At 49.4% G+C, this 27,942-nt stretch overlaps 1 protein-coding gene across 1 annotated transcript in view; it reads left to right on the plus strand.

The window, feature by feature from the left end:
- The first annotated feature begins 342 nt into the window (after positions 1-342).
- The window catches only part of mppe1 (metallophosphoesterase 1), a 98,807-nt gene continuing 71,207 nt past the window's right edge, over positions 343-27,942 (plus strand). The window contains exon 1 of the mRNA XM_038808667.1: positions 343-1,733. Within this exon, the coding sequence (XP_038664595.1) occupies positions 1,444-1,733 (290 nt within the window). The 5' untranslated portion in view covers positions 343-1,443. The remainder of the gene's footprint in view (positions 1,734-27,942) is intronic.

Consider the following 27,942-nt stretch of genomic DNA (forward strand, 5'->3'; position numbering starts at 1 on the left):
GCAAAAGATGTCAGCAGTGAAACGTGTCAAAGGAAGGAGCATAGCAACCCCAGTGTGACTGCGACCCCTAACGACGCGATCCTTATAACGGGATCTGCAAATTCACCAATATATCCAGGGCACGGTTATTCTCTTTGCATTTAAAATAAAAACCTGTGCAAATCCCTCTAAATCTCCTAAATTCATTTGGTTTCGTTTGCTTTTCAGTCAATTGGGCTGCTTGGATTGCTGAGCCTTGGCCAGGGATTGTTGCATTGTATTTGGTTGGATTGAATGGACATTGCAGAGAGCTGCCGCGGTGGGATTGCAGCCCCTGTTCCCCCCCCCTCCCGGGGGTGATTTAGGGGCAGAGTCGGCAGGCAGTGAGAGTGGTGAGCTGTGCAGACAGAGCAGGAGCCCAGCGAGGGCAGTGTGCATGGTGCCTGGGAGCTGAGGGCAGCCAGGGCAGTGTGCATGGTGCCTGGGAGCTGAGGGCAGCCAGGGCAGTGTGCCTGGGAGCTGAGGGCAGGAGCCCAGCCAGGGCAGTGTGCATGGTGCCTGGGAGCTGAGGGCAGCCAGGGCAGTGTGCATGGTGCCTGGGAGCTGAGGGCAGCCAGGGCAGTGTGCATGGTGCCTGGGAGCTGAGGGCAGCCAGGGCAGTGTGCATGGTGCCTGGGAGCTGAGGGCAGCCAGGGCAGTGTGCATGGTGCCTGGGAGCAGGAGCCCAGCCAGGGCAGTGTGCTTGGTGCCTGGGAGCTGAGAGCAGGAGCCCAGCCAGGGCAGTGTGCATGGTGCCTGGGAGCTGAGGGCAGCCAGGGCAGTGTGCATGGTGCCTGGGAGCTGAGAGCAGGAGCCCAGCCAGGGCAGTGTGCATGGTGCCTGGGAGCTGAGAGCAGGAGCCCAGCCAGGGCAGTGTGCATGGTGCCTGGGAGCAGGAGCCCAGCCAGGGCAGTGTGCATGGTGCCTGGGAGCTGAGAGCAGCCAGGGCAGTGTGCATGGTGCCTGGGAGCTGAGAGCAGGAGCCCAGCCAGGGCAGTGTGCTTGGTGCCTGGGAGCTGAGGGCAGCCAGGGCAGTGTGCATGGTGCCTGGGAGCTGAGAGCAGCCAGGGCAGTGTGCATGGTGCCTGGGAGCTGAGAGCAGCCAGGGCAGTGTGCATGGTGCCTGGGAGCTGAGAGCAGCCAGGGCAGTGTGCATGGTGCCTGGGAGCTGAGAGCAGGAGCCCAGCCAGGGCAGTGTGCATGGTGCCTGGGAGCTGAGAGCAGGAGCCCAGCCAGGGCAGTGTGCATGGTGCCTGGGAGCTGAGGGCAGGAGCCCAGCGAGGGCAGTGTGCATGGTGCCAGGGAGCTGAGAGCAGGAGCCCAGCCAGGGCAGTGTGCACGGTGCCTGGGAGCTGAGAGCAGCCAGGGCAGTGTGCATGGTGCCTGGGAGCTGAGTGAGTGAGTGGCTGGCTGGGTGAATGCAGCATGTTGGGGCTGTGTGTCCGCCCCACCTGGACTCGAACCCCCCTCAGGAGGTGGCTGCTCCCCCAGCTGCTGCTCTGGCTCTGGCTCAGGCTGCTGGCTGTGCTGTGCGCGGTGGCCTTGTTCTGCGAGCTGGCTATCTATTACGCGGTGATGCTGGGATGCCAGTGGCCTCCGCTGGGAGCTCCTCCCGGACAGGGTAGCTCCCCTCCGCCGCTCCTCAGAGCTTTGTTCCTGGCTGATCCACATCTGCTGGGAGCCCTGAAAGGACACTGGCTGGACAAGCTGAGAAGGTGAGATCTCACACACACACACACACACTCAGATTTAAAACAACAATCTGCCCAAATTTCATTTCTGTTTAAAAAAATGAGCTGGGAAGAGCAAAAGTTAAGATGCCTTTGCTGAAGTGAATGCCAATGGTCAGCAACGTGTGGACTTTTAAATTCTCCAGTCCAAAGCTAGTTTTGAAATGCTCGTGTTTAAACCTAATGCAAGCAGGAATAGCTGCCACAGGATCATGGGCACTGCACTGTTGGAAACCAGACGATAGGGGTTAAATGTAAGGTTCAGATGTTTTAACTGCTGTTAACTCAGGAAATGCCATCCTGGTGAATTAAGCAGATGAGGGGGTTAACCCAGGGGAAATTGATCCAATTGGAATTTGTTTTTTTTTTCTTTTTTTTAAAATTTAGAGTGCCCAATTATTTTTTCCAATTAAGGGGCAATTTAGCGTGGCCAATCCACCTACTCTGCACATTTTTGGGTTGTGGGGGCGAAACCCATGCAGACACGGGGAGAATGTGCAAACTCCACACGGACAGTGACCCAGAGCCGGGATCGAACCTGGGACCTCAGCGCCGTGAGGCGGTTGTGCTAACCACTAGGCCACCGTGCTGCCCCCAATTGGAATTTGTTAATAAGAAAATGGAATTTGCCACAGTTCCCCCGGACCATAGGCTGCTCTCCCCGTTGAGAGAGAGCTGACTGGCGGTAATTTAAACTGAGGGTCACCACATCTCCGCTGAGGGGCAAGGTTGAGAAGGCGGGACCTTCATGGATAACCTCAGCCGGTACGGGGATTGAACCCGCGCTGTTAGTGTCATTTTGCATCACGAAGCAGCTAACTGACCCCATTTGCTAACGAATGGACCTGCAAACTGATGTAAACCCAGAGAATATTGGTCAGAATATATATTCCCTCATAGCAAATGAGGATTACATTTCCATACTGGGCTGGGGGACATGCGGGGAGGGGGGGGGGGGATTAGAGGAACACATATATAGGAGGCTTTGTGGGATTGGAGGAGATTGTAGAGATAGGGAGAGGTGAGGCCATTTGGGGGGGGGGGGGGGGGTTTAAAAATAAGGATGAGAATATTCAAAATTAAGATGTTTCTTGACCGGGATTCAGTGTAAATCAACGAGTACGGGATTAGTGGGGGGGAAACAAGGCATTTTTAATATAATAATAATCTTTATTGTCAGAAGCAGGCTTACATTAACAATGCAATGAGGGCAGCACGGTGGCACAGTGGTTAGCACAGCTGCCTCACGGCGGCGAGGTCCCAGGTTCGATCCCGGCTCTGGGTCACTGTCCGTGTGGAGTTTGCACATTCCCTCCGTGTTTGTGTGGGTTTCGCCCCCAAAAACCAAAAGATGTGCAGGGTAGGTGGATTGGCCATGGTAAATTGCCCCTTAATTCAAAAAAATGAATTGAGTACTCTAAATTTATTTAAAAAAAACAAAAAAAAACACTGCCATGAAGTTACTCTGAAAAGCCCCTAGTCGCCACATTCCGGTGCCTGTTCGGGTACACAGAGGGAGAATTCACAATGTCTAATTCACCTAACAGCGCGTCTTTCGGGACTTGTGGGAGGAAACCGGAGCACACGGAGGAAACCCACGCAGACACAGGGAGAACGTGCAGACTCCGCACAGACAGTGACACAAGGGCAGCACGGTAGCATAGTGGTTAGCACAATTGCTTCACAGCTCCAGGGTCCCAGGTTCAATTCCCGGCTGGGTCATTGTCTGTTCGGAATCTGCACGTTCTCCCCGTCCTACAATCCAAAGATGTGCAAGTTAGGTGGATTGGCCATGCTAAATTGCCCTTGGTGTCCAAAATTGCCCTTAGTGTTGGTTGAGTGGGGTTACTGGGCTATGGGGATAGGGTGGTGTAGGCTTGGGTAGGGTGCTCTTTCCAAGAGCCGGAGCAGACTTGATGGGCCGAATGGCCTCCTTCTGCACTGTAAATTCTATGTAAATCTATGTAAAGCTGGGAATCAAACCTGGGACCCTGGCGCTGTGAAGAAACAGTGCTAACCACTGTGCTACCTTGCCGCCCACTTAACTGCAAGTCAGGATATGGACAGCTGAGGTTTGGGTAAACTCACGTTTCTTGGGGGATAGAATGTGGGTGACCAGCCAGGAATGGGTTGGAATAACGGAGTCAAGTGTAATGATGAAAAGTATGTCTACTAATGCTTGTCACCGCAAAATGAGAATTTCGAGATGTCCTAAGCCAGGGTAAAATCAGTGAAAACTCATAATGTTTTGTGAACAGGCCTAATTCAGCAAACCTAAACCATTGTAAAATACCTCGGTAAACAGGGCCGCCAGGGGTTTTAGATGTAAGTCTCTGACATTTCAGATTCCCAGTTGTTGAGCTGGTTCCACCCGGAATGCGTTAAGTACTCTTTCATTAGACATGTGGGTTGCTGGAAAGGTTAGCATTTGTCACCCATTCCTTTTTACTGAGTCAGCCTCATTGCTGTGGGCCTGGAAGCACATGTAGGCCAGACCAGATAAGGATGGCAGATTTCCTTCCTGGTAGCGACACGGTAGCACAGTGGTTAGCACTGTTGCTTCACAGCTCCAGGGTCCCAGGTTCAATTCCCGGCGGAGTTTGCACGTTCTCCCTGTGTCTGCGTGGATTTCCTCCCACAAGTCCCGACGTGCGTGCTAGGTGAATTGGACATTCTGAATTCTCCCTCCGTGTACCCGAACAGGTGCCAGAATGTGGTGACTAGGGGCTTTTCACAGTAACATCATTGCAGTGTTCATGTAAGCCTTGTGACAATAATAAAAGATTATTATTAGAAAGCACATTGGCTAGCCAGGTGGGTTTCACAACAATCGTTGCCATGGTCACTGTTACTGAAACTAGCTACATCCAGATAAATTAGGAGCAGGGGTAAGACATTTGTCACCTCAGGCCTGCTCTCATTCAGTAAGATCATGGTTAAGCTGAATGTGGCGTCAACTCCACATTCTGCCTACTCTTGATAAGCTTTCCCTCCCTTGTTATTCAAGAATCTATCTAAATATTCATTGAATAATTTGAGTTCGGAAAACTCAATACCCTCTATGAGAAAAATTCCTTCTCACCCCATCTTAAATAGTAGACCCGTTATTTGTAAACTGCTTCTTCGTTCTCGTCTCTCCCCAAGGGTCAACATCCTTTCATCATCCACCCTATCAAGTCCCCTCAGGATTTTATGTTTCATTCTTCTAAACTCCAATAGATGCAGGTCCAGCCTGAGAAACCTTTCCTCTTGCGATAACCCATTCCCCCCGCCATTCCATGTATCAGTCGAGTGAAACTCCTCTGAACTGCTTCTAATAGCTTCATGTTCTTTGCTGTCCACAATCTTCCCGATCTGGTCTCCCCGATGTCCTGTGCAATTGAAACAAAGCAGCCCTACTTTTATTTGAATTTGAATTTGATTTATTGTCACCTCGGTACACCCATGAATTAATTAAAAAATATTTAACTCCACCAGCTGCTGTGGGAGGATTTGCATTCCTGTGCACGGAGCATTAGCTGGGCCTCTGGATTGGAGATGTAGTGGTAATGTCATTACATCCCTATCTCTCCCAATCCATTTTCAGCTATGTCAAAAGTGGACCAGATCATCACTCTTATATCACTCTTGAGAGAGGGAAAAAAAGCATAGCTTTCTTTAAACTACCCAATGGCATTATTTTTACTAAACTGTAACTTAACCAGCACAATTTCTAATAGAACGTGGGAACAATTACCTAACTGCACACCAAGCAGAAACTCAACTCAGTTCTAAAATGAAAGGGTAGTTAGTGATTTTCCTTCTTTAGTTGTGATTCTTGCAAAGTCTGTATCTGCTGGAGGTGAATGACAATGGAATTGTGATGGATCAGTTATTTTAATGGACTTTGTGTGTACCAAGAAGTTTTGAGCAAGTAACCTTCAGCCTCCGCGGCAAACGGTGCAGGGTTTGTACCTCGAAACAGACAGTGCCAGTGAATAGAGATCAGAGCTCCCTGCTGATTTCCAGTGGCTCCTGTATATGGGTTCCTGGAGCCCAGAAGGTGCTCTTGCTATATTGCACTAAGCACCTGAGCAGCTGCTCATGTGGCAGCCTGTCAAAATGTTAAGTCAGCTTGTGAATTCTCCCACTACTTCGCTCTGTTCTCCAAGGGAAGAGAGTATGAAGATAAAACAGCCGGATGAAATGTATGTCTCGACACTGGTGTGAGGTGCTTGTGGTAAATGCTAAGCCGGAATAAAGGAGTGATTGGTCCTCCTATTGTGTTCCACTCCTTGTTGGCGACTATGTATGTAGCTCAGCTTTCATTTCCTGAAAAAGAAAACAATCAAAAGTTAAACAACAAGGGCTTTTCGTTGCTGAGGCGTGACTCATATTCCCTTGTATAAAGGGCAGCATTCCTTTTGATAATTTTCTGTATGGTCTATGTTAACAATTCAACAACCCCTCAACACAAAACCAAGGAGAATGGAGGACAAATCAAACACCATCATTGTGGTGGTATGCATGTACACATAAATGTATGTAGTTGTATATCAGTGCACATAGCATGGGCACGACCTTCTACCAGCAGGTGGCATCAGATATCCAACAAGTGACGAGACACCCGTCAGTTGGTAGTAAGATGTATGAGAAGACAGTCGCACTTAGAATAGTTCTAGGAGAATTCGCTGAATTCATTTAGTAGCCTTTGTCTATTAGTTTCTGTGTTATCTTTCCATGTGTTTGTTAATAATCATCTTTCTAGTTAAACAACTAGATGTTCTGTGTACATCATTACAACAGCCATATCACAGAACATAACATGGTACCAGGAGCGCAGAACATTTAAAGATAACAACAGAAAAGACGAGGCGGAATAGGCTGAAGAATGAATAGAGAAGATTCTTCTGACTACCTGGTGAACTACAGCTATCTGCAACTCAGCACAACAAACAACTGTAAAGTTAGTGATGGAAGGTTTAAAGACACCCCACCAATTTCAAGTGTCGTCGGGTAACGTAGATGGAAATTGCCGTGTTTTCAAGCAACAATTTAGACTCTTATGTTTCAGCCCTTGGACTGCAGGCACAGCCTCACGGTAGCAGGTTCTCAAGCAGGAGAAATATACAATATCTTCGCTTTTGATGGCAAGGAGGAAAGCAAGCTACGATGAGGTGATAAAGTACACCGATCGGCATTGCTCTCCGAAGAAAAATGAAATATTTGAACGTCGTATATTTCGTACGTGAACCAAAAACAGCAGGCAAATCTTTTGATAGCTGTGTAACTGACTTGACGTTGAAGGCCCAGTCGTGCAATTTCGATAATCTAAAGTCATTGATGATCAGCGACCAGATAGTGTTTGGAATATCAAATGATAAACGCAGAGAGAGATTGTTGCGGGAAGATGACCTGAAATTAGAAATGCGATCAAGATTTGCCAGGCAAGTGAGCTGCCTGCATTGCAGATCAGTATGCTCAGCTTGAAATATTGTGGGGCCAATCTCGAAGAAGACACCAGTGCCATAAGAACTGTGAAAAAGAAACGTGGCCTCCGTGAGGACGGCCATTTTGAGCGGCCGACCGGATCCGCCATTTTGTGTCAATAATGTGGCAATAGACATTTGCCACAACAATATCTTGCTCTTGGAAAAGTTACAAGTGTGGCAGAACGAGTCATTTTGCTAGGCAATGTACCTCACGTCCAACAGTTGACCAAACAGAATCAATTAGTGTGGGTAATGAGATATGCATCGAAGACCTGGCTGCTGTGAACATGATCTCGACTGGGGACACGAATAGTCTGACCAGCCAGGGCGGCAAATCTTTCCTCACGATTTGCAGCCACAGTGATGCGAAAAGTAAAGACCATAGAGGATAGATGGACAATTCTGCTGATGGGCAATGACGCGCTAATCCAATGTAATCTCGACACGGGAGCGAGGGCGAATCTAATCACCATCAGCGTTGAAACGGCTGAAAATCAAACCGGAAATGGTCCCAAGAGCAGTACCCCTGTAGGACTATAACGGTCAGCAAAACAAGACATTAGGAGCATGTGAGCTCGCAGTAACTGTCAAGGACAGAATGTGTATGACAACATGCTCCATAGTGGAGACAGAGTACGAATCACTCATTGGAGTGGAAGCGTGTGAAGAGCTTGGGCTGGTCAAGCGGGTGTACATTGCAGAAAGCATGGCATCCTGCCGACAGGTATCCATTGAATCTATTATGGAGGAATATCCGGAGGTGTTTCAAAGCTTTGGCACTCTGCCTTTTATATACTGCATCCAGCTGAAGGAGAATGCGAAGCCGGTCATGCACATGCCAAGACGAGTGCCTGCTCCATTGAAGGACAAACTAAAGGCTGAGTTACACAGGATGACGGCTCTAGGAGTCATCAGGCTCATAGAGGAACCCATCGACTGGGTTAACTCGATGGTGTGCATTAAAAAGAGGAATGGTAACCTGAGGATATGCATGGACCCCAAGGACCTCAACCTGAACATTAAAAGGGAGCTTTACCCTATCCCAAAGAGGGAGAAAACAGTGTGGGAGGTGGCTGGAGCGACATGTTCCAGTTGTATGCATCACAAGGCTTCTGGCAGCTCAAGCTGGACAAAGCGAGCACAAGGTTGGACATGTTTAACACACCCTTCGGGTGCTACTGCTTCCTGAGAATGCAGTTTGGCATAATTTCAGTGTCTGAAATTTTCCATCGTGCTATGAAGCACGTAGTGGAAGGATTACCAGGCGTTATAATGGAGGTCCACGTGAGAGAAGCATGATGAAAAGCTGCTCAGAGTCCTACAATGGGTCACAAAAAATGGCTTCAAGCTCAATAAAACAAAATGTCAAATCGGGGTTGATACATTACCTTTTTCGGGGACAGGCTCTTGGCACAAGGTGTGCAGCTGGATAACGAAAAGCTAAAGGCCATTCTGACGATGCCACGGCCCACAGGCAAAAACACATTCAAGGGATGATCAACTTTGTTGGCAAGTTTATTCCCAACCTGGCCTCCAAAACTTCCCAACTGCAAGACTGGATAAAAAGGACGGTGTATTTCAATGGTCTTCCGAATACGAGGAGTGGCAAGCTTTGCGTATCTCGCTGATGACAACGCCAATCCTCACGTTCTTTGATCCGGCGAAAAGGACAAATATTTTGACCGATGTGTCCGTGGATGGCCTTGGAGCGGGGTGCAGCAGGGTGCAGTCGACAGCTGGCTGCCAGTGGCAAACACATCTAGAGCGATGTCCGAAATGGAGCGCAGGTATGCGCAGATTGAAAATGAATGCCTTGGGTTAGTCACGGTTTGGAACATGATTATGTGTCCGGGCTGCCGATGTTTCTGGTGGAAACTGACCACAGGCCACTTGTATCCAGTTGTGCAGAAACATTGGTGCCATATATCCCCGTAAATCCAGCACATGATGAAGCTCCAGCGCTACGTCTTTGCCCTCCTCTATACACCAGGCAAGTACCTTGCTGTCGCTGACATGCTTTCTCGAGCCACGAGCATCAAGGAGGTACACCTGGTTGCTGAGGATGTGCAACTACATGTCAATTTCGTCGCTGCGTTGCTTCCAGTCTCCGATGAGAAGTTGTGCCTAATAAAGGCAGAAGCAGCCAAGGACATAGTCCTACAAAAGTAATCGAATGTCTCCAAGAGGGATGACCTAAGGGTTCCTGCTCGGGTTCCTACAATGTGGGGGTCAGAATTCAGTGAGGCAAATGGCTTTCTCCTGCGACAGCGCAGGATTGTGATTCCGCATTCCTTGGGGCCGCTCATGCTCAAGAAACTCCACGAAGGGCACCTTGGCATTGAGAAGTGCAAGCGCAGGGTCAGGGATACAATCTATTGGCCAGGCACCATCCAAGACATTTCAGGCATGGTTGACCACTTTGACACATGTCAGAAATTCCTCGGTAAGCAAAGTAAAGAACCGATGCATGTGGGTGAAATTATCGCACGTCTGTGGCAAAAAGTGGGCATGGACCTGTTCCACTTCAATGGGAGAGATAACCTTGTAGCTATTGCCTCCTTCTCAAACAATGCAGAGGTAGCACATTTGCCGAACTCAACTGCTTGGTGTGTCATACAACATGCCAAAGCGATTTTTGCCCAACAATGCATACCAAGTATTATTATGTCGGACAATGGGTCTTGTTTCAAAAATCATGAGTGGAATGAATTTGCCCATTGCTATGATTTTAGGCACATCACCTCTAGTCCTCTATATCCCCAATTGGACGGGAAGGCAGAAAAGGGTGTGCAAATCGTAAAACAGCTGTTATAAAAAGGCCATTGATCGTTAGGAAGACATCTATTTGGCGCTTCTGAGCTATCGTTCGGCGGCACTTGTCAATGGACTGTCGCCAGCAGAGATGCTCATGAACAGACAGCTATGGCTGACCCTGCCTTCCGTGGCAGCTCCTGCTATAGATCAACGACTGGAGCGGAAATTGCTTTTTCAAAAGAGGAGGTAGAAAGAGATCTATGTTTGATCCACAAGGAAGCTCCAGCCACTGCATCCAGGTGATACCGTCGAGGATATCAATGGCAACGGATGGTCAAGAGTGGCAAAGGTTTTGCAATAGGCAGCTCCACATTCGTTTCTGGTTTAGACTGAGGATGGTTCAGTCTTGCGAAGGAACCAAAGAGTGCTATTGAAAGTGCAGCGGCCTTTCATGCTGAGTCCAGCAGAAGAGCTGGTGTGTGATCCCAAACCTGAAGAGGACACAGACCACCCAATAGAGCCAGTGATCAGTGAAGCATCTGCAGCAGTGAATACAGAACGAGCAGCAACACCAACGAATGAGGTGGTACACAATCGCCGATTCAGCCATCACTCAGGAGATCAACCAGATTACGCCATAAACCTTACAGACTAAACTTGTAATAAACTGTATACAGTGTATGTTTGAAGTTACCATGCATATCAGGTTGTTTAAAGAACAGTCATATTTGTAAATATTAATGCATCCAAAGGAAGGGGGATGTGATGATAGGCATGTTACATAAATGTATATAGTTGTATATCAGTGCACATAGCATGGGTATGACCTCTGACCAGCAGGTGCCATTAGGCATCCATCACATGACTGGAGACACCTGCCAGTTGGTAGAAGGACGTACGAGGGGATAGTCTCAATTAGAGTAGTTCCCGGCGAATTCACTGAATTCATTTAGTAGCCTTTGCCTGTATTATAGTTCCTGTGTTATCTTTCCATGTGTTTGTTAATAAATCATCTTTATAGTTAAACAACTAGATATTCTGTGTACATCATTACAAAGGTGGGATCACAGAACACAACAATCATTGCTTCACTATTTTGGTGGTTGCAGACCCTGAGGAAAAATTTGGTGACAGGCGAGGCAAGCTTTCCATATCACATTCGACCAGTTTAATGGGTTCAACACTTTCTTCCATTGCCTGTTTAACCAGCTGAGATTGGAGCTGTGGGTTTGTCTCCTGAGTATCCAATCTGGACAGCACCATTCAAGGAATACACTTATAATGGGCCAGCTACAGCACGGAGCTGTAAAGACACTCTGTGGGTCTCGGTACCAATGCCTTCAACACAATGTTTATCACAGCAAAGATCAATCATTTAAATGTATTACGCATTGTAATCCAATAATATTCCCTGACCATGTGTAGGTATCTAATGACTCCATCCTGATTAATAGTTTGCAGGAGATCTATAGGTTAACTTGCTTCCACCCTGGACTTTCCTTACTTTCATCAGCTACTGCCTGAAATTTGAAGCTCAGTTAATAGGCCTCACAGGCAAAGACTCACATTATATACCACTGCCGCCATACATAGAAACCAGCTTGCATAATAAGTGACTGTATTCTACCAGTGTATGGCATTTTATATTTAATGTTGAAGAGATTTTTATAGAGCCTGTCACAACCTCAAGATGCTTCAAAACACTTTGGAATGTAGTCACTGTTATGATGGAGGAGACATGACAGCCAATTGGACATGGCAGGCTCCCACAAACAGCAATATGATAATGACCAGGTAGTTTTAATGATCTTGATTTGAGGGATAAATATTGGCCAGGACACCGAGGATAACTTCCTCGCTCGTCTTCAAAATAGTGTCATGGGACCATCTACCTGAGAGGGCAGACTGGGCCTCAAGTAATGTGTCATCTGAAAGATAGTGGGTGGGATTCTCCCTTCTGGGGACTATGTCCCCATGCCTGCCGGAAAACGGGTGAAAATCACTCCAGACTTTTTCCTCGAAATTCCGGGGTGATTCTCCGTTTTCCAGGCGAGCAGAGACCTGGCATGCGTCCAGCAGCTCTGGCTTCCGGCGGGGTCCTGCTAAACAGACTGCGTAGCTGCACATGATGGTCCGCGCATGTGCATGGCGGCCGCAAGCAGGTCCGCGCATGTGCATGGCGGCCGCAAGCGGGTCCGATGCTGCAGTCCCTCAGTACTGCACCGCACGATGCTGCAGTCCCTCAGTACTGCACCGCACAATGCTGCAGTCCCTCAGTACTGCACCGCACGATGCTGCAGTCCCTCAGTACTGCACCGCACAATGCTGCAGTCCCTCAGTACTGCACCGCACGATGCTGCAGTCCCTCAGTACTGCACCGCACAATGCTGCAGTCCCTCAGTACTGCACGCACAATGTTGCAGTCCCTCAGTACTGCACCGCACAATGCTGCAGTCCCTCAGTACTGCACTGCACAATGCTGCAGTCCCTCAGTACTGCACCGCACAATGCTGCAGTCCCTCAGTACTGCACCGCACAATGTTGCAGTCCCTCAGTACTGCACCGCACAATGCTGCAGTCCCTCAGTACTGCACCGCACAATGTTGCAGTCCCTCAGTACTGCACCGCACAATGCTGCAGTCCCTCAGTACTGCACCGCACAATGCTGCAGTCCCTCAGTACTGCACCGCACGATGCTGCAGTCCCTCAGTACTGCACCGCACAATGTTGCAGTCCCTCAGTACTGCACCGCATGATGCTGCAGTCCCTCAGTACTGCACCGCACGATGCTGCAGTCCCTCAGTACTGCACCGCACAATGCTGCAGTCCCTCAGTACTGCACCGCACAATGTTGCAGTCCCTCAGTACTGCACCGCATGATGCTGCAGTCCCTCAGTACTGCACCGCACAATGCTGCAGTCCCTCAGTACTGCACCGCACAATGCTGCAGTCCCTCAGTACTGCACCGCATGATGCTGCAGTCCCTCAGTACTGCACCGCACAATGCTGCAGTCCCTCAGTACTGCACCGCACAATGCTGCAGTCCCTCAGTACTGCACCGCACAATGCTGCAGTCCCTCAGTACTGCACCGCACAATGCTGCAGTCCCTCAGTACTGCACCGCACAATGCTGCAGTCCCTCAGTACTGCACCGCACGATGCTGCAGTCCGTCAGTACTGCACCACACGATGCTGCAGTCCGTCAGTACTGCACCGCACAATGCTGCAGTCCCTCAGTACTGCACCGCACAATGCTGCAGTCCCTCAGTACTGCACCGCACAATGCTGCAGTCCCTCAGTACTGCACCGCACAATGCTGCAGTCCCTCAGTACTGCACCGCACAATGCTGCAGTCCGTCAGTACTGCACCGCATGATGCTGCAGTCCCTCAGTACTGCACCGCACGATGCTGCAGTCCCTCAGTACTGCACCGCACAATGCTGCAGTCCCTCAGTACTGCACCGCACAATGCTGCAGTCCCTCAGTACTGCACCGCACGATGCTGCAGTCCCTCAGTACTGCACCACACAAGGCTGCAGTCCCTCAGTACTGCACCGCACGATGCTGCAGTCCCTCAGTACTGCACCGCACAAGGCTGCAGTCCCTCAGTACTGCACCGCACGATGCTGCAGTCTCTCAGTACTGCACCGCACAATGCTGCAGTCCCTCAGTACTGCACCGCACGATGCTGCAGTCCCTCAGTACTGCACCGCACAATGCTGCAGTCCCTCAGTACTGCACCGCACGATGCTGCAGTCCCTCAGTACTGCACCGCACGATGCTGCAGTCCCTCAGTACTGCACCGCACAATGCTGCAGTCCCTCAGTACTGCACCGCACGATGCTGCAGTCCCTCAGTACTGCACCGCACAATGCTGCAGTCCCTCAGTACTGCACCGCATGATGCTGCAGTCCCTCAGTACTGCACCGCACAATGCTGCAGTCCCTCAGTACTGCACCGCACAATGCTGCAGTCCCTCAGTACTGCACCGCACGATGCTGCAGTCCCTCAGTACTGCACCGCACAATGCTGCAGTCCCTCAGTACTGCACCGCACGATGCTGCAGTCCCTCAGTACTGCACCGCACGATGTTGCAGTCCCTCAGTACTGCACCGCACAATGCTGCAGTCCCTCAGTACTGCACCGCACAATGCTGCAGTCCCTCAGTACTGCACCGCACAATGCTGCAGTCCCTCAGTACTGCACCGCACAATGCTGCAGTCCCTCAGTACTGCACCGCACAATGCTGCAGTCCCTCAGTACTGCACCGCACAATGCTGCAGTCCCTCAGTACTGCACCGCACAATGCTGCAGTCCCTCAGTACTGCACCGCACAATGCTGCAGTCCCTCAGTACTGCACCGCACAATGCTGCAGTCCCTCAGTACTGCACCGCACAATGCTGCAGTCCCTCAGTACTGCACCGCACAATGCTGCAGTCCCTCAGTACTGCACCGCACAATGCTGCAGTCCCTCAGTACTGCACCGCACGATGCTGCAGTCCCTCAGTACTGCACCGCACAATGCTGCAGTCCCTCAGTACTGCACCGCATGATGCTGCAGTCCCTCAGTACTGCACCGCATGATGCTGCAGTCCCTCAGTACTGCACCGCACGATGCTGCAGTCCCTCAGTACTGCACCGCACAATGCTGCAGTCCCTCAGTACTGCACCGCACAATGCTGCAGTCCCTCAGTACTGCACCGCACAATGCTGTTCTGTCGAAACTTGGATTTTCAAATCTTCAATTTACTGTGACCCTGTGCATGTGTATAAAGCAAAATACGAGACTGCTTTGAATAACAGTGAAGAGTTTACTGTAAATGTTGATTTGTTAACTTACAGCTGGGAAAGTCATGTAAAGTATCATACGTTTTGAAATTCCGTAGAATCCCTACAGTGCAGAAGGAGGCCATTCAGCCCATTGAGTCTGCACTGACCCTCTGAAATAGCACCCTACCTGGGCCCACTCCCCGCCCTATTTTGGTAACCCAACGCATTGATCATGACCTGATCTGGACATCTTTGGACACTCAGAGGCAATTTTGTTTCATGGCCAATCCACCTAACCTGCACATCTTTGGGTGGGAGGAAATCGGAGCACATGGGGTGAACATGCAAACTCCACACAGTCACCCAAGTTGCTAATCGAACCCGGCTCCCTAGCACTGTGAGGCAGCAGTGTTAACCACTGTGCTGTCTGATGAACCGGAGAATAAGGCTTACAGGAAATACAGGAGTGACAGTGGACCATTTAGCACCTCAGGATTGTACCACCATTAACGAACGGGCTAAGATCTTACAGCCTTTGTATCGGCAGTGACTGGGTGTATTATTGAGAAGTGTGTCAGCCCCCAGTGTATGTTCTGACGAGCTGATTTATATGTGCATTTCCTGGGAGGGGCCTGTGATGGAATATTTTCTTGCTCCCTGGGACCCTTTGCAAATATCTCCTTCACTGAGTTAAGAGTTGGGAACTTTGGACAGTTCCGTTGTATGTACCTGAATAATTACCCAGGATATGTTGGACAGATTAAAACCTAATCTAATATCTGAGTAACTACACAACCGATCCCCCAATTATTTACACAGGATGTACGTCTCCCCCCCTCCGACTAGCCGACTACCATTATACCACCCACACCTGATTCCCACCACATCCATTTACCCACCTCTCCTGCCTTGCCCATCTTGCCTTGCCCATTTACCCCACCCACGCTATCCAACCACTCACTTAGCCCACCTTACCCATTCTCTAACATTCACCCACTCACTCATTCACTAACATTGAAATTGGACATTTAAACTTACCTCATAGTCATAGAGTCATACAGGACAGAAGAGGCCCTTTGGCCCATCAGGTCTGCTCCGACAAAACTACACTAAATCTGCACTAATCCCACTTTCCAGCACTTGGCCCATAGTCTTGAATGTTATGACATTTCAAGTGTTCATCCATGTACTTTTGAAAGGTTGTGAAGTTTCCAACTTCTTCTCCTCCCAGAGGCAGTGCATTCCACACTCCCACCACCCTCTGTGTGAAAATTTGTTTTCCTCAAATCTCTTCTAAACCTCTTGCCCCTCACCTTAAATTTAAGCCCCCCCGTTATTGACCTTTCAACTAAGGGGAACAGCTACTTCTTATCTACCCTGTCCTTGCCCCTCATAATCATAGACACCTCAATCAGGACCCCTCTCTGCCTTCTTTGCTCCAACAAAAACAACCCAAGCCTATCCAGCCTCTGTTCATAGCTCAAACGTCCCAGCCCAGGCAACATCCTGGTGAACCTCCTCTGCACCCTCACCAACGCAATCACATCCTTCTTATAGTGAGTGACCATAACAGAACATATTACTCCAGCTGTGGCCTAACCAAAGTCCTATACAGCTCCAACATAACGTCCCTCTGCTTATAACCTATACCACAACTGATACAGGCAAGTGTCCTGTATGCCTGCTTAACTACTCTATTACCTGCCCTTCAGGGATCTGTGGACAAGCACCCCAAGATCTCTATGTTCCTCTGAGCATCCTAGTGCCCTGCCATCCATTGAGTACTCCCTTGTCTTGTTACTCCTTCCAAAGTGCATCACCTCACTCTTTTCAGGGTTACGTTCCATCTGCTACTGATCTGCCCATTTGACCAACCCGTCTATATCTCCTGCAACCTAAGACCTTCTTCCTGACTATTAACCACCCTGTCAATCTTTGTGTCAGCAGCAAACTTACTTATCATTCCCGCCACATTTTCATCTATATGTCAAACAGTTCAAGAACCTCATCGTCCCTCTCCCTAAATTCTGCACCAACATCCTCCTCCTGAGTGAAGAGAGAGATGAAATCTTTGTTAACATTGCCCTTCGTCTCCATGCACTGATTGCCCTCATAGGCCTACTCTTTCCCTGGTTATTCTCTTTCCCTTGGTATACTGAGAGAATATATTGGGATTCCCCCAAACCCTACCCAACAGTGCTTCTTTTATTGCTGGGGCTTCTTTTATTACCCTTACTCTGTCTTCTAATGGATGTAAGCCTGACTCGTCTACTTTATATCCCAGGTACGTCACTTGTGGGGCCAGAAAAACACATTTTTCCCTTTTTAGCCGTACGCCTGCCTTTGCGAAACGCCTGAGCACTTCCTCCAGGTTCCTTAAGTGTTCCCTGTTTGTCCTACCCGTGATTAAGACATCGTCCAAATAAATCGCCACCTGCGGTAGTCCCTGCAGAATATTTTCCATCGTATGCTGGAATATAGCGCAGGCTGATGACACTCCAAAAGGTAGCCTAGTATAACGAAAAAGGCCCTTCAGGGTGTTGATCGTAGCAAACTTCTTGGAGCCCTTGTCCAGTTTTAACTGCAGGTAGGCGTGGCTCATGTCTAGTTTCGTGAACAAAAGCCCACCTGCCAATTTGAAATATAGGTCGTCTATTTTCGGGATTGGGTATTTGTCCAGCAGTGCGTATTTGTTTACTGTCTGTTTGAAATCTCCACAGAGACGTATCGAGCCGTCTGGCTTCAAAATTGGTAACTCCTGGACCGTGGTGGGAGCTGGGACTTCTTTTATTGCCCTTACTCTGTCTTATAGAATAATTCATAGAACAGTACAGCACAGAACAGGCCCTTCGGCACTCGTTGCTGTGCCAAGCCATGATCACCCTACTCAAACCCACGTATCCACCCTATACCCGTAACCCAACAACCCCCCCCTTAACCTTACTTTTTAGCATGGCCAATCCACCTAACCCGCACATCTTTGGACTGTGGGAGGAAACCGGAGCACCCGGAGGAAACCCACGCACACACGGGGAGGACGTGCAGACTCCGCACAGACAGTGACCCAGCCGAGAATCGAACCTGGGACCCTGGAGATGTGAAGCATTTATGCTAACCACCATGCTACCGGGTAATCGTCGCAGCTCAGGGCCGTCAGGCAATCTTAACTGAGTTACATCACGGACACCCAGGGGTGGTGTCTAAAATGAAGATGCTAGCTCGAAGCTACGTTTGGTGGCCAGGTTTGGACACAGACATAGCAACCTTGGTACGTCGGTGCCAGGAGTGCCAACAGGGGCAAAGAGTGCCACCAGCAGCGCCATTGCACCTGTGGGAATGGCCAGGCAGACCGTGGACCCGCCTGCATATTGACCACGCCGGCCCTTTCATGGGCTCAATGTTTTTGGTGATAGTGGACGCCCACTCCAAATGGTTGGACGTCCACCGGGTAAACATGGCAAGCACAGCATCGACAATTGAAAAGCTCAGGGCCTCGTTTGCAACACATGGACTTCCGGAGGTATTGGTGTCGGACAACGGAACGGCATTAACAAGTGGGGAATTTGGAAAATTCCTGAAGGAAAACGGAGTCCGTCACATAAAAACAGCCCCTTACCATCCAGCGACCAACGGCCTGGCAGAGAGAGCGGTCTAGACACTTAAAGCGGGACTCAAGAAGCAGCCGGCAGCGTCAATAGACACAAAGCTCTCCCGCTGGCTGTTTGATTACAGGACCACACCGCATTCCACAACGGGCATACCGCCAGCTGAACTCTTAATGGGAAGGTGGCTGCGAAAGAGGCTGAGTCTCCTTTTCCCAAATTTTACGGGGGCATGATAATAGTCGGCAGCAGAGATATTTCCAGGTGGGGGCACCGGTTTGGGTCAAGAATTATGGGAATGGACCAACGTGGGTCAAAGGCACGGTAGAGTCCCAAACGGGGCCCATATCCTATGAGGTTTCAATAGGAGGTAAGGTGCTGAAGAAACACCTAGACCAAATAAGGACAGCGGAACCACACCTGGAGGCAGGCGAAGTAGGACCGCCTCAAGCTGGGATAGTCCAGACGGAAAGGATACCCACACCCCAGCCCCGAGCAATTTCTCCAGACCCCGTCATCCAGTCGTCAGAGTTGGAGATGGACACACTCAACGAGGCCGCCGCGACACCTCTCCCCGAGGAGGAGGAAGAACAACTTACAAGGAGGTCGTCAAGGAAAAGACGGGCACATATAAGGTACACCCCGCCCACTTCGGAGAACGACCCGGCGGACGACACAGAGGTGACAGACCCAGACATGAGGAGCAGGAAGAAGCTGAGAAGAATGCCAGCTGGCAGGAATTCCTCGGACCTTGGGGGGGGGGAGTGGTGTAATGAACTCCAATTGGCTTTATTGGTTGGCCAATTGGAGTATGAGCTCCCTCAATGATAGCTCATTGAGGGGGCCCATATAATCACCTGTGTAGGCTTTGTGAGTCAGTCTTAAGTTGACTGGACTGCTAGCAGCACTGTTTGTAGCTGCTCCTGTAATATCGTTATTGTAAATAAACATTGGTGTGGTGACGGAACTCCTGCCTCCCGTTGATTACTACAATGTGGAAGCATTGGAAAGGGTGCAAAGGAGATTTACCAGGATGCTGCCTGGTTTGCAGGATAGGTCTTATGAGGAAAGGTTGAGGGAGCTAGGGCTTTTCTCTTTGGAGCGGAGGAGGATGAGAGGCGACTTAATAGAGGTTTATAAGATGATAGAACATAGAACATAGAACACTACAGCGCAGTACGGGCCCTTCGGCCCTCGATGTTGCGCCGACCTGTGAAACCATCTGAAGCCTATCTGACCTACACTATTCCATTTTCATCCATATGTCTATCCAGTGACCACTTAAATGCCCTTAAAGTTGGCGAGTCTACTACTGTTGCAGGCAGGGCGTTCCACACCCCTACTACTCTCTGAGTAAAGAAACTGCCTCTGACATCACCATCCGAGGAAAAAGACTCTCACTGTCCACCCTATCTAACCCTCTGACTATCTTATATGTCTCTATTAAGTCACCTCTCAGCCTTCTCTCTAACGAAAACAACCTCAAATCCCTAAGCCTTTCCTCGTAAGACCTTCCCTCCATACCAGGCAACATCCTAGTAAATCTCCTCTGAACCCTTTCCAAAGCTTCCACATCCTTCCTATAATGTGGGGACCAGAACTGCACGCAGTACTCCAGGTGCGGCCGCACCAGAGTTATGTACAGCTGCAGCATGACCTTGTGGCTCCGAAACTCAATCCCCCTGCTGATAAAGGCTAGCACACCATATGCCTTCTTAACAGCCCTATTAACCTGGGTGGCAACATTCAGGGATTTATGTACCTGGATGCCAAGATCTCTCTGTTCATCTACACTACCAAGAATCTTGCCATTAGCCCAGTACTCTGCATTCCTGTTACTCCTTCCAAAGTGAACCACCTCACACTTTTCCGCATTAAACTCCGTCTGCCACCTCTCAGCCCAGCTCTGCAGCTTATCTATGTCCCTCTGCATCCTATAACATCCTTCAGCACTATCCACAACTCCACCGACCTTTGTGTCATCTGCAAATTTACTAACCCATCCTTCTACACCCTCTTCCAGGTCATTTATAAAAATGACAAACAGCAGTGGCCCCAAAACAGATCCTTGTGGTACACCACTAGTAACTGAACTCCAGGATGAACATTTGCCATCAACCACCACCCTCTGTCTTCTTTCAGCTAGCCAATTACTGATCCAAACCGCTAAATCACCTTCAATCCCATACTTCCTTATTTTCTGCAATAGCCTACCGTGGGGAACCTTATCAAACGCCTTACTGAAATCCATATACACCACATCAACCGCTTTACCCTGATCCACCTGTTTGTCTCCTTCTCAAAAAACTCAATAAGGTTTGTGAGGCATGACCTACCCTTCGCAAAACCGTGTTGACTATCGCTAATCAACTTGTTCTTTTCAAGATGATTATAAACCCTATCTCTTATAACCTTTTCCAACATTTTACCCACAACCGAAGTAAGGCTCACAGGTCTATAATTACCAGGGTTGTCTCTACTCCCCTTCTTGAACAAGGGGACAACATTTGCTATCCTCCAGTCTTCTGGCACTATTCCTGTCGACAAAGACGACATAAAGATCAAGGACAAAGGCTCTGCAATCTCCTCCCTGGCTTCCCAGAGAATCCTAGGATAAATCCCATCTGGCCCAGGGGACTTATCTATTTTGACATTTTCCAAAATTGATAACACCTCCTCCTTTTGAACCTCAATTCCATCTAGCCTGGTCGACTGAACCTGAGTGTTCTCCTCGACAACATTGTCTTTCTCCAGTGTAAACACTGACGAAAAATATCCATTTAACGCTTCCCCTATCTCCTCTGATTCCACACACAACATTCCACTACTATCCTTGATTGGCCCTAATCTTACTCTAGTCATTCTTTTGTTCCTGATATACCTATAGAAAGCCTTAGGGTTTTACTTGATCCTATCCGCCAACGACTTTTCGTGTCCTCTCCTTGCTCTTCTTAACTCTCCCTTTAGGTCCTTCCTGGCTAATTTGTAACTCTCAAGTGCCCTAACTGAGCCTTCATGTCTCATCCTAACATAAGCCTTCTTCTTCCTCTTGACAAGTGCTTCAACTTCCTTAGTAAACCATGGTTCCCTTGCTCGACAACTTCCTCCCTGCCTGACAGGTACATACTTATCAAGGACACGCAGTAGCTGTTCCTTGAAAAAGCTCCACATTTCGATTGTACCCATCCCCTGCAGTTTCCTTCCCCATCCTATACATCCTAAATCTTGCCGAATAGCATCATAATTGCCTTTCCCCCAGCTATAATTCTTGCCTTGCGGTATATACCTATCCCTGCCCATTGCTAAAGTAAACATAACCGAGTTGTGATCACTATCACCAAAGTGCTCACCTACATCTAAATCTAACACCTGGCCGGGTTCATTACCCAGTACCAAATCCAATGTGGCCTCGCCCCTTGTTGGCCTGTCTACATACTGTGTCAGAAAACCCTCCTGCACACACTGCACAAAAACTGACCCATCTATAGTACTCGAACTATAGTATTTCCAGTCAATATTTGGAAAGTTAAAGTCCCCCATAACAACTACCCTGTTACTCTCGCTCCTGTCAAGAATCATCTTTGCAATCCTTTCTTCTACATCTCTGGAACTATTCGGAGGTCTATAGACAACTCCCAACAGGGTGACCTCTCGTCTCCTGTTCCTAACCTCGGCCCATACTACCTCAGTAGACGAGTCCTCAAACGTCCTTTCTACCGCCGTAATACTTTCCTTGATTAACAATGCCAAACCCCCCCCCCCCCCCCTCTTTTACCATCTTCTCTGTTCTTACAGAAGCATCTAAATCCTGGAACCTGCAACAACCATTCCTGTCCCTGCTCTACCCATGTCTCCGAAATCGCCACAACATCGAGATCCCAGGTACCAACCCATGCTGCAAGCTCACCCACCTCATTCCGGATGCTCCTGGCGTTGAAGTAGACACACTTCAAACCAGCATCTTGCTTGCCGGTGCCCTCTTTCGAACTTTTAACCCTATCCCTGACCTCACTACTCTCAACATCCTGTACACTGGGACTACAATTTAGGTTCCCATCCCCCTGCTGATTTAGTTTAAACCCCCCCCCCCCCCCCCGGAAGAGCACTAGCAAATCTCCCCCCCAGGATATTGGTACCCCTCTGGTTCAGGTGAAGACCATGATGTGGGGGATAGATAGAGTGGACGTTCAGAGACTATTTCCTTGGGTGGATGTAACTGTTACAAGGGGGCATAACTTTAAGGTTCAGGGTGGGAAATATAGGAGGGATATCCGAGGTAGGTTCTTTGCTCAGAGAGTGGTTAGGGCATGGAATGGACTGCCTGCTGTGATAGTGGAGTCGGACACTTTAGGAACTTTCAAGCGGTTATTGGATAGGCACATGGAGCATACCGGAATGACAGGGAGTGGGATAGCTTGATCTTTGTTTCGAACAATGCTCGGCACAACATCGAGGGCCGAAGGGCCTGCTCTGTGCTGTACTGTTCTATGTTCAGCATTGTCTTCCAAAATTAGATCCAGCACTGTGCTGTCCCTTGTTGAACGTTCTACATATTGACATAATAAGCTCTCCTGAATACATTTCAAGAAATCCACCCCCCTAAACCCTTGACACTATGAATATCCCAATTAATGGTGGGGAAGTTGAAATCCCCTAATATAGTTACTCTGTTGTTTTTACACACTTCAGTGAATTGTCTGCGTATCTGCTCCTCTGTTGCCCTCTGGGGCCTATAAAACACTCTCAGCAATGTGACTGCCCCCTTTTTATTCCGAATTTCTACCCACAAAGTCTCCTTTGAAGACCCTTCCTAGATATCATCCCTCCTTACTGCAGCAACTAACTCCTTAAGTAATAGTGTGAGACCACCTTATGGCAGATGGTGCAGTGAAAAGGGAGCGTGTTCTTTCTTCCCTCTGACGCTACTCCATTTTGGAGCTCTCCCGAGGGATGCTGCACTCTCAATTTCTGGAAAAGCTGGACTTGGCAGATCCCAGAGGACACGTGGGGCAGCATTGAGTTTTCGAGTGGAGTAGGAATCCGATGTTACCCATTCTCGGGAAATCTGGACCCCTGTGAACCAACTCCACGTACCTGCCTTCTCCTTCCCTTTCATTCTTCTGGTTGTCAAATATCTTTCAGTCTCAGATTGATGATTTAAGAATTGTCCGAATACTAATTGCCAGTTGTTCCAAATTTCTTCTACTTTAACGTATAAAAGTGCTTCCACTCCTGAATGTGGTCTAACTCCAATGTCATTCTCTAATCCTGGACTCTCCAATCAGAAAACAGTGGGTGTGATCTAACGGCCAACTTGAGATCGCGTGAAACGTTGCAATGTGCAGACTTTCCTGTACGCCTGCACCGGGGTTACCCCAGGCACAGGATCTAATGGCCTCGGAGATCCCGAGCGAGCACCGATTAGCACAGGTTTCCACAATATTGGACTAGGTGTACTGGCATTGGGGGGGAGAGGTATCCCAAGTGGTCGGGTTCTGGGCAGGGTGGTACCCTGGCAGTACCAAGGTACCCAGGTGGCATCTTGCCCGTGCTGGTGATCAGGTCTGGGGGTGCCCTTGCCCTGCCCTTATGAGGTGGGTGTGAGGAGCTCAAGGACCCCTTCATTTGTACGTTGGGTTGTTGGAATGACCCAGAAGCCGCCATGTATTTCTCTCAAGATCTTGAATGTTTCAATCAAACCGCCTCTTACAATCTAACTTCCTGGAATATAACCTTAGTCTGAGTAATCAGTCCGTGTAATTTAACCCGTGAAGACCAGGTATCATTTTGGTAAATTTATATTGCATTCCCTCCTGGGCGAATATCTTTCCGAAATTGTGGTACCCAAGTCTTTGAATACAGTACTTGAAGAAACAGTACCGTGGGCAGCACAGTAGCATAGTGGTTATCACAATTGCTTCACAGCTCCAGGGTCCCAGGTTCAATTCCCTGCTGGGTCACTGTCTGTGCGGAATCTGCACGTTCTCCCCGTGTCTGCGTGGGTTTCCTCCGGGTGCTCCGGTTTCCTCCCACAGTCCAAAGATGTACAGGTTAGGTGGATTGGCCACGACTAAATTGCCCTTAGTGTCTAAAAAGGTTATTGTGTTACGGGGTTAGGGTAGAAACGTGGATTTGAGTAGGGTGCTCTTTGTAAGGGCCGGTGCAGACTCGATGGGCTGAATAGCCTCCCTTTGCACTGTAAATTCTATGATTCTATGAAAGACCCCTTACTCCAGCACACGCCCCAATCAGAGTAAATTATGTTGATAGAAGCTATCTTTTCATCATTGCAAAACATTTGCATATGCAAACTGATCTATGCAATCTGTGTTCTTAATTTAATCTTCTAAACCCCAGTATTACACTGGTGAATCCAAGGTCCACTCCCTTCAAGGCCAATATATCCTTCCCTTTTTTTTAAATTTAGAGTGCCCAATTATTTTTTTTTCCAATTAAGGGGCAATTTAGCGTGGCCAATCCACCTACCCTGCACATCTTTGGGTTGTGAGTGTGAAACACGCAAACACGGGGAGAATATGCAAACTCCACATGGACAGCGACCCAGTGCTGGGATTCAAACTCAGGTCCTCAGCATTATATTCCCAGTGCTAACCACTGTGCCACCATGCTGCCCTGATATATCCTTCCTGAGGTGTAGTGCCCAGACCACTGAACACAGTATTCCAGGAGTGGTCCAACCAGGGCTTTGCAATACTGAAGTAACTTTTTATATTCTAGTGCATAGTTCCACTTGCTCATTTTCTGTACCTGTCCATGACATTTTAAAGGTTGATGTATATGGACCCTTAAATCTTTGGGCCTCCTCTATTTTCAGCTTTTCAACAGTTATGCCACTTATTTCTATTATCAGAAAAATTACTGAATCTCCGGGCCAACCAGTGATCTCCACCAAACCCTTGAATTCAGTGTGCAATTTGTAACCTGCCAACCCTCCTTTTTAATTGCTGGCAAGCAGAATACGATTTGGCGAATGAATGCCGTGTGTGTGTGCGTCTTTAAGAAATAAACGGGCAACATTCGCAAAAGTAAATCATACATTGTAACTAACCTAATTTCAAAATTGTAAACGTTACTTCATGTTCAGGAGTAAAATTAGTATTATATATTCTGAAACATTCAACCAAAATGAGAAGATGAATTCCGATGATAATGCAAACATGCGCCCGTGCAGAATGAAATAAATGTTATCTAACACAAGAATTGGAAAGATGATGCCATGCACACAAGAGTGTTTGACAAGAAAATTTGGGTTAATGTTTTGGGTGCAAAATATATATATATTCGGAATATAGTCGACTGCAAATTCAAAACTTTTTTTCTGCTCGCGTGAAGGATGCAGTCCTGCCGATTAAGCAATTTTTAGTGAAAAAGTGCACCAGAACAGCAAAACTGCAACAAAACATCAAAACAGCTATTGCAATCACATGATCAAAACTTGAACCCCTGAGGCACTCTCATGTATGACGCGAAAGCGAGGTCAGTAATCAAAGGCTTTAATAAACAGAGAACAGGGCAGCATCCAAGAGAAGTGTGCTCGCAAAATGGAGTCTCATCTTAAATACTGTTTCCAGGGGGCGTAGCCAGAGGGGCAAGGTATTAAAGGTAAATACCGATCATCACATTCACCCCCTGTTTAAAAAGAAACACATAGTCCGTCGGGGGTGAATGTCTTTGTGGTGGTCTGATAGTCCGTGCTGACTTTCGCTGCTCCGGTGGTGGCGCCGTGGATGCAGTCGGTTCCGATGGTGGTCTATCCGGGAGCACGGTTGACTGAGTTTTTGCCCGCCTTGGAGAGGGGGGGGGGTATCAGGAGTGATTAGGGTGGTTGGTGCCGGTGCCAGCTGGGGGGCAGGGGGCGCTATGGGGGGGGGGGCCGCTGTCGAAGTCGGCGGTCAGTGCGGGGCCGGGAGCGTCGGTAGAGGGGGGGGTGGGGGCGGTCGGTGGGGAAAAAGTCGGGGTCGGTAGGAGGGTCGGTGGAGTCGGTGGGAGAGCCAGCGGGTGCCAGGTCTCGCAGGGATACAGTATCCTGCCTGCCGTCGGGGTGCTCGACGTAGGCATAACGAGGGTTTGCGTGCAGCAGGTGGACCCTCTCGACTATGGAATCCGTTTTATGGCTCCTCACATGCCTCCGGAGTAGGACTGGACCTGGAGTCGTCAGCCAGGGTGGAAGCGAGACCCCAGAGGTGGACTTCCTGGGGAAGACAAACAAACGATTGTGAGGGGTCTCGTTTGTGGCCGTACAGAGGAGCGACCTAATGGAGTGCAGTGCATCGGGTAGGACCTCCTGTCAGCGGGCGATAGGGAGACTCCTTGACCGTAGGGCTAGGAGGACAGCCTTCCAAACTGTCACGTTCTCCCTCTCCACTTGCCCGTTTCCCCGCGGGTTATAGCTCTTCGTCCTGCTCGAGGCGATGCCCTTGCTGAGCAGTTTCCGACGCAGCTCATCGCTCATGAACGATGTACCCCGGTCGCTGTGAATATAAGCGGGGAAACCAAACAGAGCGAAGATGCTGCGCAGTGCCTTGATCACGGAGGCCGAGGTAGTATCGGGGCAGGGGACAGCAAAAGGGAAGCGGGAGAATTCGTCGATGACGGTGAGGAATTAGATGTTGCGGTTGTTGGACGGGAGGGGCCCTTTGAAGTCCACGCTTAGTCGCTCAAAGGGCCCAGAGGCCTTTATCAGGCGGGCCTTGTCTGGTCGATAGAACTGCGGTTTGCATTCCGCACAGATCTGGCATGCCTTAGTCATGGCCTTGACCTCTCCTGTGGAGTAGGGCAGGTTGCGGAACTTGATGAAGTGGGCAAGCCGGGTGACCCCCGGGTGGCAGAGGTCATCGTGGATGGCTCTCAGGCGGTCCAATTGCACGTTGGCGCACGTCCCGCGAGACAGGGCATCTGGGGACTCGTTGAGCTTCCCCGGGTGATATTTAATATCGTACGTATAGGTGGAGAGCTCTATTCTCCACCTCAGAATCTTGTCGTTCTTTATTTTGCCCCGTTGTGCGTTATCGAACATAAAGGCGACCGACCGTTGGTCGGTGATGAGGGTGAACCTCCTACCAGCTAGGTAGTGCCTCCAGTGTCGCACGGCCTCCACTATGGCTTGTGCCTCCTTCTCGACTGCAGAGTGTCGAATTTCCGAGGCGTTGAGGGTTCGGGAGAAGAACGCTACCGGTCTGCCCGCTTGGTTGAGGGTAGCAGCCAGGGCGACGTCTGATGCATCGCTTTCTATTTGGAGGGGAATGGCTTCATCCACCGCGTGCATGGCGGCCTTGATGATGCCGGCCTTGATACGGTTGAAAGCCGACTGGGCCTCATCCGTCAGGGGAAAAACCGTGGTCTTAATGAGTGGCCGGGCTTTGTCCGCATATCTGGGGACCCACTGGGCGTAATAGGAGAAAAGCCCCAAGCACCGTTTGAGTGCCTTGAGGCTACGGGGGAGGCGGAGTTCCTTAAGGGGACGTATGCGGTCGGGGTCCGGGCCTAGGACCCCGTTCTTCACGACGTAGCCGAGGATGGCGAGCCGGGTTGTGTGGAACACGCATTTCTCTTTGTTGTACGTGAGGTTGAGGGCC

The sequence above is a fragment of the Scyliorhinus canicula genome, chromosome 10 (assembly GCF_902713615.1).
Source record: "Scyliorhinus canicula chromosome 10, sScyCan1.1, whole genome shotgun sequence".
Classification (NCBI taxonomy): Eukaryota; Metazoa; Chordata; class Chondrichthyes; order Carcharhiniformes; family Scyliorhinidae; genus Scyliorhinus; species Scyliorhinus canicula.